The sequence below is a fragment of the Atta colombica genome, unplaced genomic scaffold (assembly GCF_001594045.1).
Source record: "Atta colombica isolate Treedump-2 unplaced genomic scaffold, Acol1.0 scaffold123, whole genome shotgun sequence".
NCBI lineage: Eukaryota > Metazoa > Arthropoda > Insecta > Hymenoptera > Formicidae > Atta > Atta colombica.
Window position 1 is genome coordinate 648,708 of NW_017259210.1, and position 16,839 is coordinate 665,546.

The following is a 16,839-nucleotide window of genomic DNA, read 5'->3' on the forward strand; positions in this document are numbered from 1 at the left end:
TATATATAATTTTATTGTATGAAATATCATTCATACATCCTTCTTTCCTTTGTAAAATTACTTTTTAATATAATAGAAATAATAATAGTAATGTGAAAACATAAAAAATATTAAAGGAATAATTTTCGCATTGTTTATTTTAGAAAAGAATGATTGGAAAAATGTAAAAAAAATTGCTCATACATAATTATGCATAATTTTATATATAATTATACATAAATAATTCTTTTTACATTTCTTCACACTTGATTTTTTCTAAAACAAATAGTGCAAAAACTTTTTAATTATTTTTATGTTTTATTTTAATGTTTTCATATTATTATTTCGATTACACTAAAAAGTAATTTTACAAAAGAAAGAAGGATGAAGTGTGAACATGTATAGACATATTTCATATATAATTATACATGTTTATGGATATTTATGTGTATTTATGTATGTTTATACATATTTATACATATTCACGCATGAAAAATTTTTTACCGGGTGTTTTATCGCAACGAATTTGTTATATGAAAATTGACATGAACGTGCAAGACTGCGTGCATCATAGATGCGTAAGATATTGATGTGGTAGTATGTAAAGACATGTCGATGTGCTAAAACAGCGACCTTCATCGAAATTCGAGCTTCGCTTTAGGATTCCCTTAAAGCATATTTGAAGCATTAAAAACATATTTAAGAAGAAATAGATTATGTTTTATTCTTAAAAAAAAAAACATTAGTCTTTACCAACTCTGATTTAAATAAGTCTTCTAATTCGAGTTTTTGCCTGCGAAATCGAATATCAGGTCGCGCGTGACGTGAGCTTGAATAATATTCATATGTAAATTTTCAAATAAATTTTTCAAGCACCAAAATCCGCTTCGACCAAGTATAAGATTCTTTCTCTTATTTGTATTTTTTACCATCTATCGGTCTATTTCCCTCTCATTATTGTTTACAAAAAAGTAAGGACGGGATTATAATGATTATAAAGATAAAATTTAAAAAAAGAAAAGAATTTATATGAGCCTTCTAATTCAAATTTAAATGAGTTTGAATGAGTTTTGTTTGCAAAATCGAATGTCATTTCGACGCGTGACGTGAGCGTGACACGGAATAAATAATAACGTAAACGCTGGCAAAGAGTTTATCCCCCTTTCCAGGACGGGCTTTAAAAGGGAAGCTCGCAGCGTAAATCCGGCGACTGAATTCACCGTTGTATCGAAAAATCCGATATGACATCCGATCCGCGCCGTCGACAAATCGTCTCCGCGCCCACTGCCGTCCGCGCGACTGTCGCGACGAAAAGAAAGTAATCGATACACAAGGGAAGAGACAGCGATGGTTTGATATTCGATAGAATAACGCCGGCTGTTGTAATGTCCCGGCCGGAAAATCTGGGCCAATCCGCGCAGATCCGGAAAGCTTTTAGTTTATTAAACGCTTTATTTATAACGCGACTGTCCGCGCGAGAAAAGTGCCTCTCTTTAACGGTCACATCTCGTTCCCTTATGCGCTCTTTTCGGGATCGATTGATAACATTAATTTTCCGCTTGGAAATCGTTATTGCTGCCATGATTAACCATCGCACCACACCGACCGGCTATACGCAATCACGAGGCGGATTACAGGGAAAATCCGCGCGCGCATGTTAATGGTAGCCCAGATGATTCGGCTTAAGCGGCGCTAAATTATTAACTTAATACGCAGCACCGTCAGTTCTACGGTCCTTTGTCCTCTTGCAAATTTATAGGCGGATTATCCGAGGGAAATTTTAGAAATATCTCCCGCTGAGCGCGTCTGCATCAACGAGGAACAGCGATTACATTACGTAATATCGGTCGTTTTCCTTTAAAGTGAATTTTAAAGCTAACCTTTCTTTCCGTCGTAGCCGTCATACTAAACTGTGACATCAGAAGCGAGAAAAAGAGAAGTCATGCGAATTTTTCTTCTTCCTCCCTTCCTCTTTTTTTTTATTTTGTTGAAATAAATTAGCTTCCTGCTGATCGCGCTCGACCTGTATTTTATCGACAAAATATGCGTCCTCTTTTTTATTGTTCTGCATTAGAGTTTTTTTATTGCCCCGCGCGCACAATTCAATCTGCTTTAGTTCTACACTGGGAGAAAAATGTTTGATATTTGTGACTATAACTGCATGGTAAAATAATTATTAAAAGCTGCATGTTCATAATTATTGTTACAATATATTTTAATAATTATTATATTTATAATTATACAAAGAAAAATAATTTGTTGGCAGAAATGATTATAAGTTAAGAAATGATTATAGTTAAATTATAATGATTAATTGCATTTTTTTCTCTCAGTGTATTCCTTCCAGTAATAATACTTTGAATTTATTGGTTCAGGACAAAAGTTTTGGCTTGAATCCAAAAAAGTTTATATGTAAACTTAGAAACGCAATATTTCAATCAGATTAGTAATTATATTATTCGATAGAGCGAAGTTTCGGCTTTAAGAATCTGTTCTTTTATATTTGTTACACGATTATTTTTAACGAAATTATGAACGATCAGAGTCAAAAATGTTCTTTTTATTTAATCTGCGATAACTCCGTAACAAAAAATTCTAGGAACTTTTAAAACGATTTTATAGGGAAAACTTTAAGCTTTAACTTTAGAAAGTTGAAAATTTTCGCAAGTTCTTTTCGGGTACGTGACAGGCTCGCAAAATGAGAAAGAAATTTACTATTTTGTCCAGCTCGCAGTTTTTTATATGTAAAAATTATCAAATTCATAAAAACTCAGAGAGAAACATAGTGACCTTTCGAAAGTAGAGATTTGAAGCTTTAAAACTTTTTTAAATTTAAATTTTGTTTAGTTTTAACGAAGTTGCAGTTGCTTGAATTTTGAATAATAAATCGGACCGGAACTTTTGCTACTACTGATCCGATATAACAGAGTTAATAATTTAACAGGAAAAAAAAAACAATTTTGCTGAAATATCAGTTACATACAGATCTGAAAAAAATTTTGTTGGATCAAAATATTATGCAGGATTTTTAAACGTAATGAGCAATGCTGCAGAAATCTTGACATTCTAGCGACCAACTTGAACGTCCTATATAATTATTTTAAACCAACAAAATTATCTATATCTAACGATAAACTTTTAGATGCTTCAGCAAAACCATTTTTTCTTGACAATTAACGAAACCATTGAAATCCCAAAAGAATTAAAAATTCTTCTAGCATTTCGACGATTTCGTTAAAAAATTAACGACTTCGTCGGTAGAAATAAAGTCGTAAAAGCGGAGTTTTCGTTTGATCGATTTGACGATCAGAATTCGCTTATCGTATACGAACGGAAAAGCTTTGAGTTTTCTCGGCAATGACATGCGAGAAAAAACCCAAGGAACATACCAATTCAAGAGAATGTCAAAATGATTTATTTATTATAAAAGTCATGATGATTTTTTGGTTATAAAATTGGACTATTCATTGACGTGAAGAATAAAAATAAGCCCTGGTGAAAATTTTTCTCAGAATTTTGCATGTAATTTTTCAAAATTTCTATATAATTTTTCAGAATTTCTATATAATTTTATAACTTTCTCACATTTTTTGTACAAATTGAAACATTTCTCAGAAAATCTTTCTCAGAATTTTTCATATATTATACTAATTATAAAATATCGTAAGATTTCTAAGATTTTTTGTAAATATAATTTCTGATGAAATGTGTTGTATAAAATCTAAAATATTTTTTAAAAATTATGGGATGAAAAATTTCAGAATATTTTAGAATTCACTTGTACAAAAAAATTCTGAGAAAAAATGTAAACTTTCCGAATATTTCTAAAAAAATGTTCCAATTCGTATAAATTCGTATAAATGAGAACAATTTTCACCAGGGAGGTCATTTTGATTTTTGTTGACTTTTGTGTGTTCTTAAGAAAAAGTCTCGATGATTCTTTCGATGACTGAGTGCAAGAAAAAGATTCACCTAATTTCTCGCTTCTGACGTCATAATTCGATACGGCTGTGGCGTGGTAACGAACGCCTCCCCCTCCCCCTCTTCTCCCCGGGGCTTCTCTTCGGACGGGAAAAGATCGGTCTATTACTTCAAAATCATTTTATTCGTAATAAAATTTTTGTTGCCAGCAGCGGAACGTCGATACGCCAACGCGACGAAGAAATTCAATTATTTTATCGCGACGGCACGTGTTGACACTTGAACGGGGGTGGAAGAATCTCTTCGCCTCCTGAGGGATGAGCGGGCGCGACAATGCATTCCGGACATTCTTAGCCAGACGTTCGCTTTCTGTTTTTCCACCCTTACCCCCGATCGAATGACTGATGGAACTTGTGATTTTATAGATACGGGCTGTGAATCGGCGAGTGAGAACGTGCCGTTGCAGGGTGCCTTGACCTCAGCGGTGCGGACGTCCGTAGGAGTCACCGAGATCTCACTAACGTCCAGCACCACCAGCAAGACCAATAACGAGCAAGTGGCGCAATTGTAGACTACTTTGGACTACTTTCATCGTGGCTATGTGAGACGCAGAGAAACGCACACAGTGACATCGTTGGATGTGCGCGTCTGGAATTAGCAAATTGCTAACATTGATATTCCCACAGATTTCTGTATATTAGACCGCTGGTGAATTCATGGTAAAATGTGAAGCTGGTAGCAACATTTACTGTGGGATGTAATATGTGCAGTGTACAGTAAAAGTGTGTATAATTTAATTTAAATTATTCTAAGTAAATTAATAAAGGATAACGTTATTTATTTTAAACAAAAATATTGAACAATGCCTTTAATGTTGAAATTTTACTTCTTACACTGAGAGAACAATTTTTGGTATTTATTATACATTATCATAATTATGATTATTACTGATATACTAATAATTACTATATGTATATTTCTATCAGCAAATATACATATATCTATAATCGAAAATGACTATATAATAAATGATTATTATTATCACAAAAATGATTATAATTTATAGTAATTGAAACCATTTTTATAGTAATAATTATAATATTTATAGTCGTTTTCATTGTCAAATATGTATATTTATTCATAGAACTATACACTAGAAAAATGTTTTGTATTGCATAATCAGAAAGATATAAATCAGATACTTATAGTTAAATTTATCAAACATTCTAATCGCGAGAGAGCAAATATATACTGTGTGATCCACCAATTCTAGTCAAGCACCTCATGACTTGTATCATTTCGATTAAGAGCGTTCTCAAGCAGAATAACGAGTCATTATGATATCAAAATAATATCAAAATGATCGTTACGATTATAAAATGATCGTTAAAAGTCACTTTTCGATCATTTCCGATTTATTTTAATGTCATTTTGATGTTATCGTGACTTGTTATTCTACTTGAGTTAAAATTGATCTCGAGAGAGATAACTAAAACATTTTTCTCAATGTAGTTATTATTCCTAACATTATAATAGTAATAATCACAATTGCAGTAATTACAATCACAAAAACTTTTCTCTCATCAGTAAATAATGTTTACCCACACTAAATATGATGCATGGCTTCATTATAAAAACTGCTATTGGCAGTTTAGAATAATATACAGAAGTCTGTGGATATTTCTCGATTTAATTCTAATTAATCTGTTATTGATAATCGAACTGAAATTCGAGGGTCTATATCTGCGAGGACGTTGAGCATCTCGCGACGTCGTTATCATTCGTAACATCTTTATCGTTAATAAAAAGAAAAAAGAGACAGAAGAGATGCAGAAATCGGCCGTTATCATGTTCGCTGTTGTCGTTATTGTTACTGTTGTCCTTGTGCATAAATTATATATACATATATACACACAAACACATACACACTCACACATATACGCATAAAAAAGATACATATACGTGCATTTATCGAACAAGTATATACCGTGTGACCCACCAATTCTAGTCGAGCACCTCGTGACTTGTATCATTTCGATTAGGAGCGTTCCCAAACAGAATAACGAGTCATTATGATATCAAAATGATGTTAAAATGACTATAAAATGATTAAAAGTCATTTTTCGATCATTTCCAATTTATTTTAATGTCATTTTGATGTTGTCGTGACTTGTCGTTCTACTTGAGTTAAAGTTGATCTCGCGTCAACTTCATCCGTTCGTTTAACTCCTAACTTTATTTATTATCGGACGTTTAACAAACGAGCAGTCCCTTTTCCTTCAATCCTTCTGAGAGCGCCTTCCGACGAAGTAATCGTACGCAATGGACAATAAATAAATGTACTTAAAGCGAGCACAATTAACTTACTCTGGAATATCGAGAATATTAATCGGGAATACATTATTTTCAACTCGACTGTTCTCAACCTTCTCTTTGGCCTCCCAACCTCCCCCCCCTTTTTCTTACATATTTTGAAGCGATTCGATTTACAAAAACTGATCGAGTGTTTCGAAAATCGCGCGAAGATTACTTCGAATGTTCATCTCATTTTTGGAAATATATTACTTGTATCTTTCCTCGATACTAATTAAAGAAAAATTCGTTTTATATACATGTAATCATTCTCTTTTCTCCCTTTTTCCTATTACATCGGATTTCCTATTTCACATAAGATTTTTGAAACGTTTGATCAATTTTGTGAATAATCGAAGAAGAATGTTACTATTGTATCGGCGATTAAATTGCCCGACTTTCGCGGCCGTCGAAGTCAAAACGATATTTAAAAAAGAAGAGAGAGAAAGAAATACTAATATCTTTTCTATTGTAACGAGCGCGGCGAGAGAAAAGAGAGAATAGATCGGATCTGGAATAAAACATTATTGAATGGCGTGTCGGAGAATGTGTGATTCATTTTCCCGTTATCCATCTTCCCTGAAAATCGATATAAATTCGGCGAGTTCAATTTCCTCCGGACTCTTGGAAGAAAAGTAAACGCCGCTGCCCTACATTGTCTTTCCTAAGAAATTAGATATAACGATCGGTAATCGGCAGACATAAGGGCAAAACTTCGATGCCAATGATGATTTTTATAAAATTTCAAGATGATGAAATTTTATGATGAAACATATAACAGTTACTGTTACTTCAAAATAACGGTTATTTAAACAATTATCGGTTACGTAAACGATTATGTTTTATAATATCGTACATATCCTAATCAATAGTCACATATTTTTTGGATTATTTCTCATTATTTAAGTCATTTAAGGAATCTATTTTGAAATATTTCATTATTTAAAATATTTGTGCAAATAAATTTATGCACAAATGATCGATGTCAATATAATTATTAATTAATAGCGCAAATTTTTGTATGGTCATATATATCAATTTAAAAATATTAATATGATTGAAAAATAAAATATAATAATTAAAAGGAAAAAGAGAAAAAAATCATTTTTAAAATTTTTATTTATTTATTTAAAATTAAGAATTTGAAAATAATCGTTTAAGTCTGATAACGTTACTAAAGTTATTTCTCAATAACAGTTACTCAGTAACAGATAATAAAATAACGCCCATCACTATTTCAAAGTATTTATTAACATCATTATTATTAAATTATTAATTTAATTTGCGATTATTATTCATATTGATATAGCTAAAGAAGGACCTTCTTAAGGAGTCTTAAACGACAAAATATTATACATTCACGAATTGTGCTTAATGAGTATTCACAAGATTTATTCACAATTATATTAATTTTGGAAAAAAGGAAAGAATTAAAGTTGAAAGTTTATAGAACGATTTTCTGAAAATCCAAAACGGCTAGTGTTATAAATTTAAATTTTTTCAGTTCGAAGAATTAGTTCACAATTTAAAAAAAAAAAGTAAATTAGTAAATTAAATATGTGTAATTTTGTAATTTACCTGCTAGTAATTAATTAAAAAATAACAATCTAAAAATTAAAAATAAAATAAAATAAATCCAATAATCCACTTGACTACTTGAAATACAATAGATATAGTGAGAAATGATAATAGAATCGATATCGATTCGGGTAGTTAAGTGATGTGGATTATTGGATTTATTTTATTTTTTAGATTGTTATTTTTTAATTAATGGACGTTATTTCGATTCGACGTTGAAATCATCAGATTGACGTCGATTTTATTGTCATTTCTCACTGGAAGTAAACTTTAAAATTATTATTAAGATCGTTTCGAAGATGCGAATAAGCATCAAGAATTTGTTAAATTGCTAGTCAATTTAACTCGTAATATTACTGTGATATTACGGTAGTTTAGTAGAGTTAGCGTTTAAAAATCGAAAAATCATTTCGGCGTTTTTAGGGATTACATACATATATACATTCACATAAAAATCATACAAGAATTAAGATCCAGTTAGCTCGTTTAAGGCTTTGATTTCTACAGTTTGTGTTATCACATATATAATATATTATATTGTAAATTTTAAGCTTCAACAAACTGATCAATCATAGTCAAATTTGAGAAGAATACTCGACTGAGTGAATGAGTGAGTTAATTTCTTATGACTTAAGGTTTATTATTTTTATTGTATTTCGAAACTAATGAGTTTTTTTTTTTTCAATAAACGACGCATGATGGTAACAAGTTAATTTTTAAAAATGACTCTTTTCCCAACTTAACTTTTAGGTATCATTACTGTCATAAAAATTGCAATGTTATTATTAAATTAGCATAAAATATCGTTACAAAAAATAACGATAAAAGTAACAGCGTTACTTTCTATTTCTATTAAATTATGTATTAATTTTTTAATTGTATATCAATTTTTAATTGTAATTTGTAGCACTTTCTAAATCAATTCTTCAAAACGACATTCGTTCATGATCGCGCGTAAACTTTTTGAATGTCAATCATACGTTATATTTTGTCAACTCGGAACAACTTATGTTCCGCTTCGCTTCACTCATAAATATGAACAAACACGCTCCTTCGACCTCACTCGTGACGTGAGTCATGATAACGACTGTCCACCATTCGACAACACGAGTATTTCCGAACTTTCGCGATCTGAATTGTATTCCAGAATTCTCTACATTATTGCTTTATATTTCTTCTCGATCGGACGGATCAGCTGATGGCTTTTTCTCTTTCCTGGCGATTGGTGAGAGTCGTGCGATTGGTAGGTATTAAAAATATCATAAAATTACAAAAGTGTGACAGTTCCTATGATAAAATTCTTCTTTGTTAATAGAGATTGCTTCCGTATTAAATATATAGCTGATTTTCAGTCTCTCGACCCAAGAAACATACCTTAAGGCGAAAGGAAGTCAAAAGGATTTTATTTTGTTACGCATCTTAAAAGTCAAAATGACAACTTTTGGTTACCAAATTTTTACTGTTTATTGACATTAAGAATCAAGATGAAGTTATTTTGATTTCTTGTTAATTTCTATGTGTTCCTTGGGATGTCGCTCCATTATATTATTAAAACGCGCCACGTGCCGATCGTTGTTATCAACAGACCGCACGCCGGATTGAACTTTGACTTGCTGCAAGTGGTCACGTTTTGAAAGTGACGTTTGCATGATGTCATGAGAATAAAAAATAAAAATCTCTCTTATTAATACAAATTCTCTATTAACAGTAGCATTACGTCATTATAATTTCTCGCTAATACAAACGTAAAAGTGCAATTATTTGACTAATTAATGCCCGATAAGTATAAGTGTTTATAATTGAGCTATAAATAATTGTATTTATTCAAATTTTTCACGTTATGTTTGTATGTTCCTTCAAAGCTGTGGGTATTCAAAAATATTTATTCACAAAAATTATTAGGATTGTTTTATGAATACTCGAAATGTAAATTAAAAAAGAAAGCACCAATAAGCAATTTTAACTATAACCAACTTTTTGATGATTCTAAATGATTAAATAATAATATATTGTTAAATTTTCTCTCTGTAAAATCTGTACTCTTTAGTTGGATCGGCAAAAAAATATAATTATGATAATGAATGGTTCTATTACACGTACATATTATTCTTATTCTTACGCGAATGTCGTTTTCTCGAACATAATGTTAATTGGAAAATTGGATCCAACAAAAACACATAAATAACTTTATGTAATTAAAAAAAAGAACTTATAAAGTCTGAATATTATTCCTCTACTGATTTCACTATTTTTACAAAATAGTCCGTTATTTTATGCTGACAAGGTAAAGATAGATAATGCAGAATGCGAGTGAATGCAAAATCAAAAGTAGGTATTCACAATTATGTTCACAAAAATACTCATTCATCTCAAACGAAAAGTATTTATTCGTTTCTCGATAAATATAAAAAAAAAATGTATTTATATTCATATTCATATTATTTATATTATTCATTTATTTGAATTTTGAGCATATTTGTCGGACATTAAATACATTAAATAATTATTATGTAGGTGCATTGCATTATTTATACTGTTGAGTGGGAAATTATAACCACAATAATCCATTAATAATTTATTAATTGCAATTATTAAATTATTAGTTAACTCGTGCTGCTATAAAATCATAAGCAAAATGATCCGAAATGATTATGTAACTCACGAACAAAATTAATTTATGTGATTAATTTTCATTAAATTTGGAACATTATAATATGAATTATTTGAGGTTATAGTGAGATTCGTTTTGCTAGCAAAATAGAAAAATTTTGCCGAGTAAATTTGTTCACAGAAACACTACGTTGACTTGTTAAAACAAACAGTTCGTTTATTTAATAAAACAAACAGTGTATCCATAGCAAATGTATTTTACTGATACAATAAAATCGCGTCGCTGATAAAACGGTCGGTATAAAAATAAACAATATTGGAGACTAGAAAATGAAGAAATGGAAGTTTTGTTATATTGTAATGGAATAATTTGCAATACTAACGAAGCTATTTCAGCAAATAAAATCAGTTTTCTCAACAAATATTTTTATCATCTATATAATAACTAAAAATTGCCAACGAGAAATTTATTACATATTTAATTCATATAAACATCTAAATTTGCTACATATTTAATTTATATAAACATTTAAGTGTTTGCTGTATCAATAAATTTTTTTTCACATGGAGAAAATTGGATAGAATATTTTTTCTTAATTGAGGGAAAAGTTGAGAATCGTTATTCGGGAATAGTGACCCAGTTTTTTGCGTAAACGATCGCTGCAATATTTTTTACACTCAAACAATAAAAAATCATTATTATTAATTACAACTATATTATTGATTGTTCTACAATTTATTAGTATTTAAGAACATTATATATGTAGATTTAATTAGTATTTTCTAAAAAAAATAAAGAAAAATAAAAAAAAAAAAAAAGTATTGATTCTCAATCAATAAAAAAAAACTATTGAGGGCTTCAGTTTCTCGGTGCAGGGATACAAAAATCCCAAGTGATTATTCCTAGGCTAAAGAAAGAAACACTAACAAAAGAATAGCTTTTAAAATAATAAATCAGCAGAAACCGGTAAAACAATAAATCAACAGAACTAGAGTAAAAGTACATTACAGCAACAAACTGCCTTCAAAACTATTAAAACTAAAGTACTGTTTATTCCATTGTAATCGATTAGAGTATATACTTCAATTAATTATATAATTATTATTTCTATTTTCCATCTTTTTTTTTTTACTGTGGTCTAGTCTATTTTGTCATGTTATTTCGCAAGATTTTCTTTAACATTTTTAATATCTCGTATTTTTCTTTAGTTTAATTTAATTTACTTCTTCAGATACTGTATGTATCTCATTATTATCCTTCTATAGTTAATGACTAGTGACAGATTAAGCATTTTGCCGCCCCTAGGCACCAATCTAGCTACCCTCGGACAGGGTTGTTTTGTTTAAAACTTTTTTTTTTAAACAAATGTTTAAAACGTGTTTTAAACATCAGATTAAATATATTTTTTTTTAAAACAATTTAAAATAAATGTTTAAAACGTTATTTAAAAAAAATGTGTTTTTACTATTTAGTAGAAGAGAAGATGATACTTCAATTATATTTTACACGATAACTTGATTAATAATGAATAAGTTTAAGACTTGACAATTACATTCATTAAAATGTTGTTGAATCGATTCTGGACTCAAAATTACGAAATATTTATTACTTAGGACACTATTAATAAAAATGTGGTAACATTGCATAATGACGAATCGAAGAGAAACATAGATGGTAATGTAACCTTCCATAAAAATAATCTTAAAAAGTTAATTTTGTTAGAAAACAATAGCTTAGTTATAAAATTAACAAAAAAGTAGAGTGTATTGCAGAATACAAATGTATATGTACACATGTATACATATAACTTTATGTATACAGAATATTTGGAAAATAATGATAAATGTTTTACATAGGGGCAAAAAAAGATTTATCATTATTTTTCAAATACCTTGTATGTAGGCAGCTCAGCAGCCTATAAAAATATATAGTAACGTAAATTATGGATTAATATTAGAATTACTACAATTAGTTCAAGAAATAATTATATTGAAATAAAAAATCTCAAAAAGGAAGTCGTGAGTAATCAATATGCATAAAATGCCATTATTGTTAAATTTATATTTTAAATTATATTTATATTTTAAATTTGCTTAAAATATATACAGTCAAATGAAATGTTAAATAGCAAATACACATTCAAATATACTTGTGATACAAATATTCATGTGATAATACGTTCAAATTTAAGAAATGAGAAAGTAGGTACTTTAAATGCTAAAATGTACCTCAGAAACGTTTAAAAATACTTAAAAGTAAAAATGCGTGTTTTTTTTGTTTTAAACATGATTTTTTTCTAAAGCTGTTTAAAATATATATAAAACATTAAAAACATGTTTAAAAAAGAACTGAATATTTTGTTTTTTTTTTTTAAACATATTTTTTATCAACCATCAGATGGTTTCATTAATTTATAAATTTGATAAAAGGAGAAAAAAAATGATTTATACCTCTGCATTAGGTAGTAAAAACATAATCCTTAATGAGTAATAAACAGAATACATTTTTAATTGTATATTTAAAATATCGTTTCTGATAAAATATGTTCGATGTAACTCGTGCAAAAACATTAGATTAACAATTAAAAATTTATCTCAACTATATGAAAATTTTCTTCAAACATTGCTGTCCTAGGTAAGTACCGTGTTTGCGTTGATCCATCACTGCCAACGATGTAATTGTTTTTATTGCTTTTATTGTTGATGGAACTTTTACTGTCGATGAAACTTTTATTTGCGTAGGCCGAGCGATCGTGCGATCCAATACGACGACTTTTGTCTATCAGCTCGTTTTTCTTTGCCAAAAAAATAATACCTTTCAAATTGTCGGATATCGGCGAGGGAATTCGAGACGTCACAGTGAAAGAATGGTACGTGAAAAGTGATTTGATATGATCTGCGGCAAAATATTTCTTTCCACGATAAATATAGTATATATTAAAAGATGCAACGTTTATCCGGTTTTAAATGCATGGGATCCTTGAAGTTAAATTTCAGCTTTTGAATCATTAGCTTTAAAAAATTATTACGCAGTCGACTGAAAATAACAATAACTCATACTTTCAATTTGTATTAACTGGGTAATATTCCTAATTGTTTTTTAAAGAGTGGTTCAAGACTTTTTTTAACAACTCAGTAATTGGCATTTTTTAATCATCCAAAATATTTTTGTTCTCCATACTAAATTCGGCGAAACTTCTTCTCAGGTTCGTGAAACCGGGAGACCAGGTGAAGCAGTTCGATGATATCTGTGAGGTGCAGAGCGATAAAGCCTCGGTGACAATCACGAGTCGCTACGATGGCCTTATCAAGACTCTGTACTACAAGATTGACGACGTCGCGTTGGTCGGATCAACGTTGTTGGATTTTGAAATAGACGACTCAATAGACGCCGTGAGAGATGCAGGTGAGACCGCAAAGAGCGCAGAAAATCAAATGTTTGATAATTCAGAAAAAAGCGAAATAAGTTTAGATAAGGTGGAACCAGAGACCATCACCTTGAAAAAAGAGAAGGTATTGTCAACTCCAGCGGTGAAAAGGATAGCCAAAGAGAATAATATAAAGCTAACGGATGTAAAAGCGACTGGCAAGGATGGAAGAGTGCTCAAGGAAGACATACTGGCACACCTGCAGAGAATTTCCGTGGATCCGAGTGTTAAGATTCCATCGAGCATGACGGGAAGAACAGTCGAGCTTAAAGGATACACGAAAAACATGTGGAAAACTATGACGAAATCTTTGGTGAGTCTTCGAGAAGGTGAAGAAATAGAATCTGCAATCTTAGAATATAGTTTAATTATTGTAATTTTTTAGTGCTTAATTTTTTAGATTTCAATTTTATTTAATTTAATCAGTATTTTATATTCTATTCGCTTCAATATTTAGCATTCATTTTATTACTTCTATATTAATATTCAATGATTTTTTTTTTATAATACTGTTTGTGAACTTCTCTGTCTATCATTTTCAATCTTTCAGATTTTTTACAATTAAAAAAAATTTAATTATACCTACAATTTCTAATTAAATTTCTTCTTTTTTGTATTCTTTGTATAATAACGAATTATGCTGCTTATGAATTACCTTTGTGCCTTGATATTAAGTAAGTGTCAACATTTCGTGAATTACAATACACTTCATCAGGAAGAGAAGCAACTTGATACTGAATCGCTTCTCTTGGACGGCTTTTTATACGCTGTGAAATATAAGAAAAGAGAAGAGGGAAGAGAAAGTCGCTGAGACTGTGATGAAGGCGATTACTTTCGGCCGATCAATTTCCGAAAACCGAAAAATGGTTTTTCATTTACAGCCTTTGTCTCTGTTTACATTATCGGGATGTTTAGAATCTCTGTCTTTTCCTTAGAAGATATGAGATGGTCGTTTGTGGTGGCTATTGTGGTTAACATTTATTGAATTATATGACCATTCAGCACAAAACCAACTGGCAATAAACTCACTTGTATATACAGCATATTAGACGAAGTATCTACGAAGTATCTACAGACAAAACTTAACCATTTGAAACAAACAAGCTAACAATAAAACGGTCACAACAAAAGGACATAAATAAAATAATCACTTACATGCTGAATCATATTACCAACATAAAAATTGTCATCAATTGTAATCAACTATACATAATAGAACATCATGTCAGACAAACAACACCTATAGACAAAATTTAACCATTTAAAATAACAAAACAGGTATGTAATACTTACGAATTTAAAAAATAGAAAATAACAATCAGTAGACTTACAAAGCAAATTCTGACACAAAGCCATCATACGATAGGGCAGACAAGAAAATCTTTCCTGGTCTCACGTGTAGAAGGAATTGTATCGGCAGAATCTTAAATAAACACATCTAAATAAACACGTCTTCAAGCCTGCAAAAAAGATAAGACAAATGAGGAACTGTGAAAATCAAAGATCTCTATTTAGCTTGGCAGGAGTATATAAAATATCTTTTACAAAAATTTACTTTTACAAAAAAAAGTGTTGGGTACCAATATACAAACTCAAATCTGTTCGAAAATGATCCCTTATATTGCGATTTTCTCAATATTTTTTAGATGTAATTAAAATTTTTTTTTGTATTTATTTTCTTCTCTAAAAGTCATCTTGAAATTCTCCTAAACTTTTTATACCCCAAAAAAATCTCTCTTCCGGTATAAAAAAAACCTCCAAAAACCTCCTTCTATTAAATTGGCAACATTAATATTGGGAAAAAGAGAAAATCTATGGATGAAAGCACAGTAATATTAAATTAAAGCATACCACATAGTGAGCATTATTCTAACATAATATTAAGACAGGAAATACTGTTCGATCAAACAATCACAATAGCTATCATCACTTCATATTTTCCAAGAAAATACAGAGAAATACAGAAATATCTCGATAATTTAAACAGAGATAATAGCTGTAACATAAATGACATATGAAAAACATTCCCCTGGTTTTTAAAAATTGATTGACCAATAGTAATCGATTTTACCACAGTCTCAGCAACCCCTCTTTTCCCTTCCTCCCCTTATATCTGAACAGCGTATAAAAAGAGAATTCTTCAGAGAAGCGTAGAGAGAACACATAGAAATGATTCCCAAGGAGAAAACATATCCACTGGGCAAACTAGAAGAAGAGGGAGAAAAAAACGATATAGAAGTGACAGAGAACTTATTATATAGGTTTTTATAGGAGGATCTCTAAATTGTGAATTTGGTGAATCTTATATCGAAGATAAGTTGTATCGTCGAGTATTTTATTGAATAGGTCTTAAATAGTATTTTTTAATGTATGAAAAGATTCCGCATGAAGGAAATTAAAATTCATATCAAATCCATTGTATTTTTTCCTTGTTAGTATTCTCATCCTGAGAAAATAAATTCACGAAATGTTGACATTTAAGGATGTATCAAAAGATGAAAATAATCAATAAACCGCATAACTTTCTTGAAAAAAATACTCATAGAAGTCTCTCCCAACAAGTTAGTTCCATCAGAAAATAACTTTACCTTTATGAATTTTTTACAGACAATACCACACTTCGTCTACAGCGATGAGTGTAACGTGGACCAAGTGATGCGCTACCGTAACGATGTGAAAGATTCCTTGATGAAACGGGACATCTCTCTAACTTTTATGCCATTCTTCATAAAAGCAGTCTCGCGAGCGTTGGAGCAGTATCCTCAATTAAACGCTTGGCTCGACGAAAAGACCCAACAGCTGCAGCTCTTGGACAATCATAATATCGGCATCGCCATGGACACTCCGAACGGTTTAATAGTACCGAATATTAAGAATGTGCAGAACCTCAGTATTTTCGCAATCGCGCAAGAACTGAATAGACTTCAGAAGGATGGCAGTAAAGCATCAATATCATATGCCGATGTGAGCT

The 16,839-nt window shown here is 30.3% G+C and overlaps 2 protein-coding genes across 3 annotated transcripts in view; both read left to right on the forward strand.

Annotated features, from left to right (window-relative positions):
- Positions 1 to 4,602, forward strand: part of LOC108694738 (metabotropic glutamate receptor) — a 24,386-nt gene extending 19,784 nt beyond the window's left edge. For both annotated transcript variants that reach the window (XM_018204383.1, XM_018204384.1), the window contains exon 9: positions 4,326 to 4,602. In XM_018204383.1, the coding sequence (XP_018059872.1) occupies positions 4,326 to 4,471 (146 nt within the window). In that variant the 3' untranslated portion in view covers positions 4,472 to 4,602. The remainder of the gene's footprint in view (positions 1 to 4,325) is intronic.
- A 4,404-nt stretch (positions 4,603 to 9,006) lies between these two features.
- The window catches only part of LOC108694745 (lipoamide acyltransferase component of branched-chain alpha-keto acid dehydrogenase complex, mitochondrial), an 11,775-nt gene continuing 3,942 nt past the window's right edge, over positions 9,007 to 16,839 (forward strand). The window contains 4 exon segments of the mRNA XM_018204399.1: positions 9,007 to 9,073; positions 13,183 to 13,310; positions 13,647 to 14,181; positions 16,476 to 16,837. Of these exon segments, the coding sequence (XP_018059888.1) occupies positions 9,029 to 9,073; positions 13,183 to 13,310; positions 13,647 to 14,181; positions 16,476 to 16,837 (1,070 nt within the window). The 5' untranslated portion in view covers positions 9,007 to 9,028.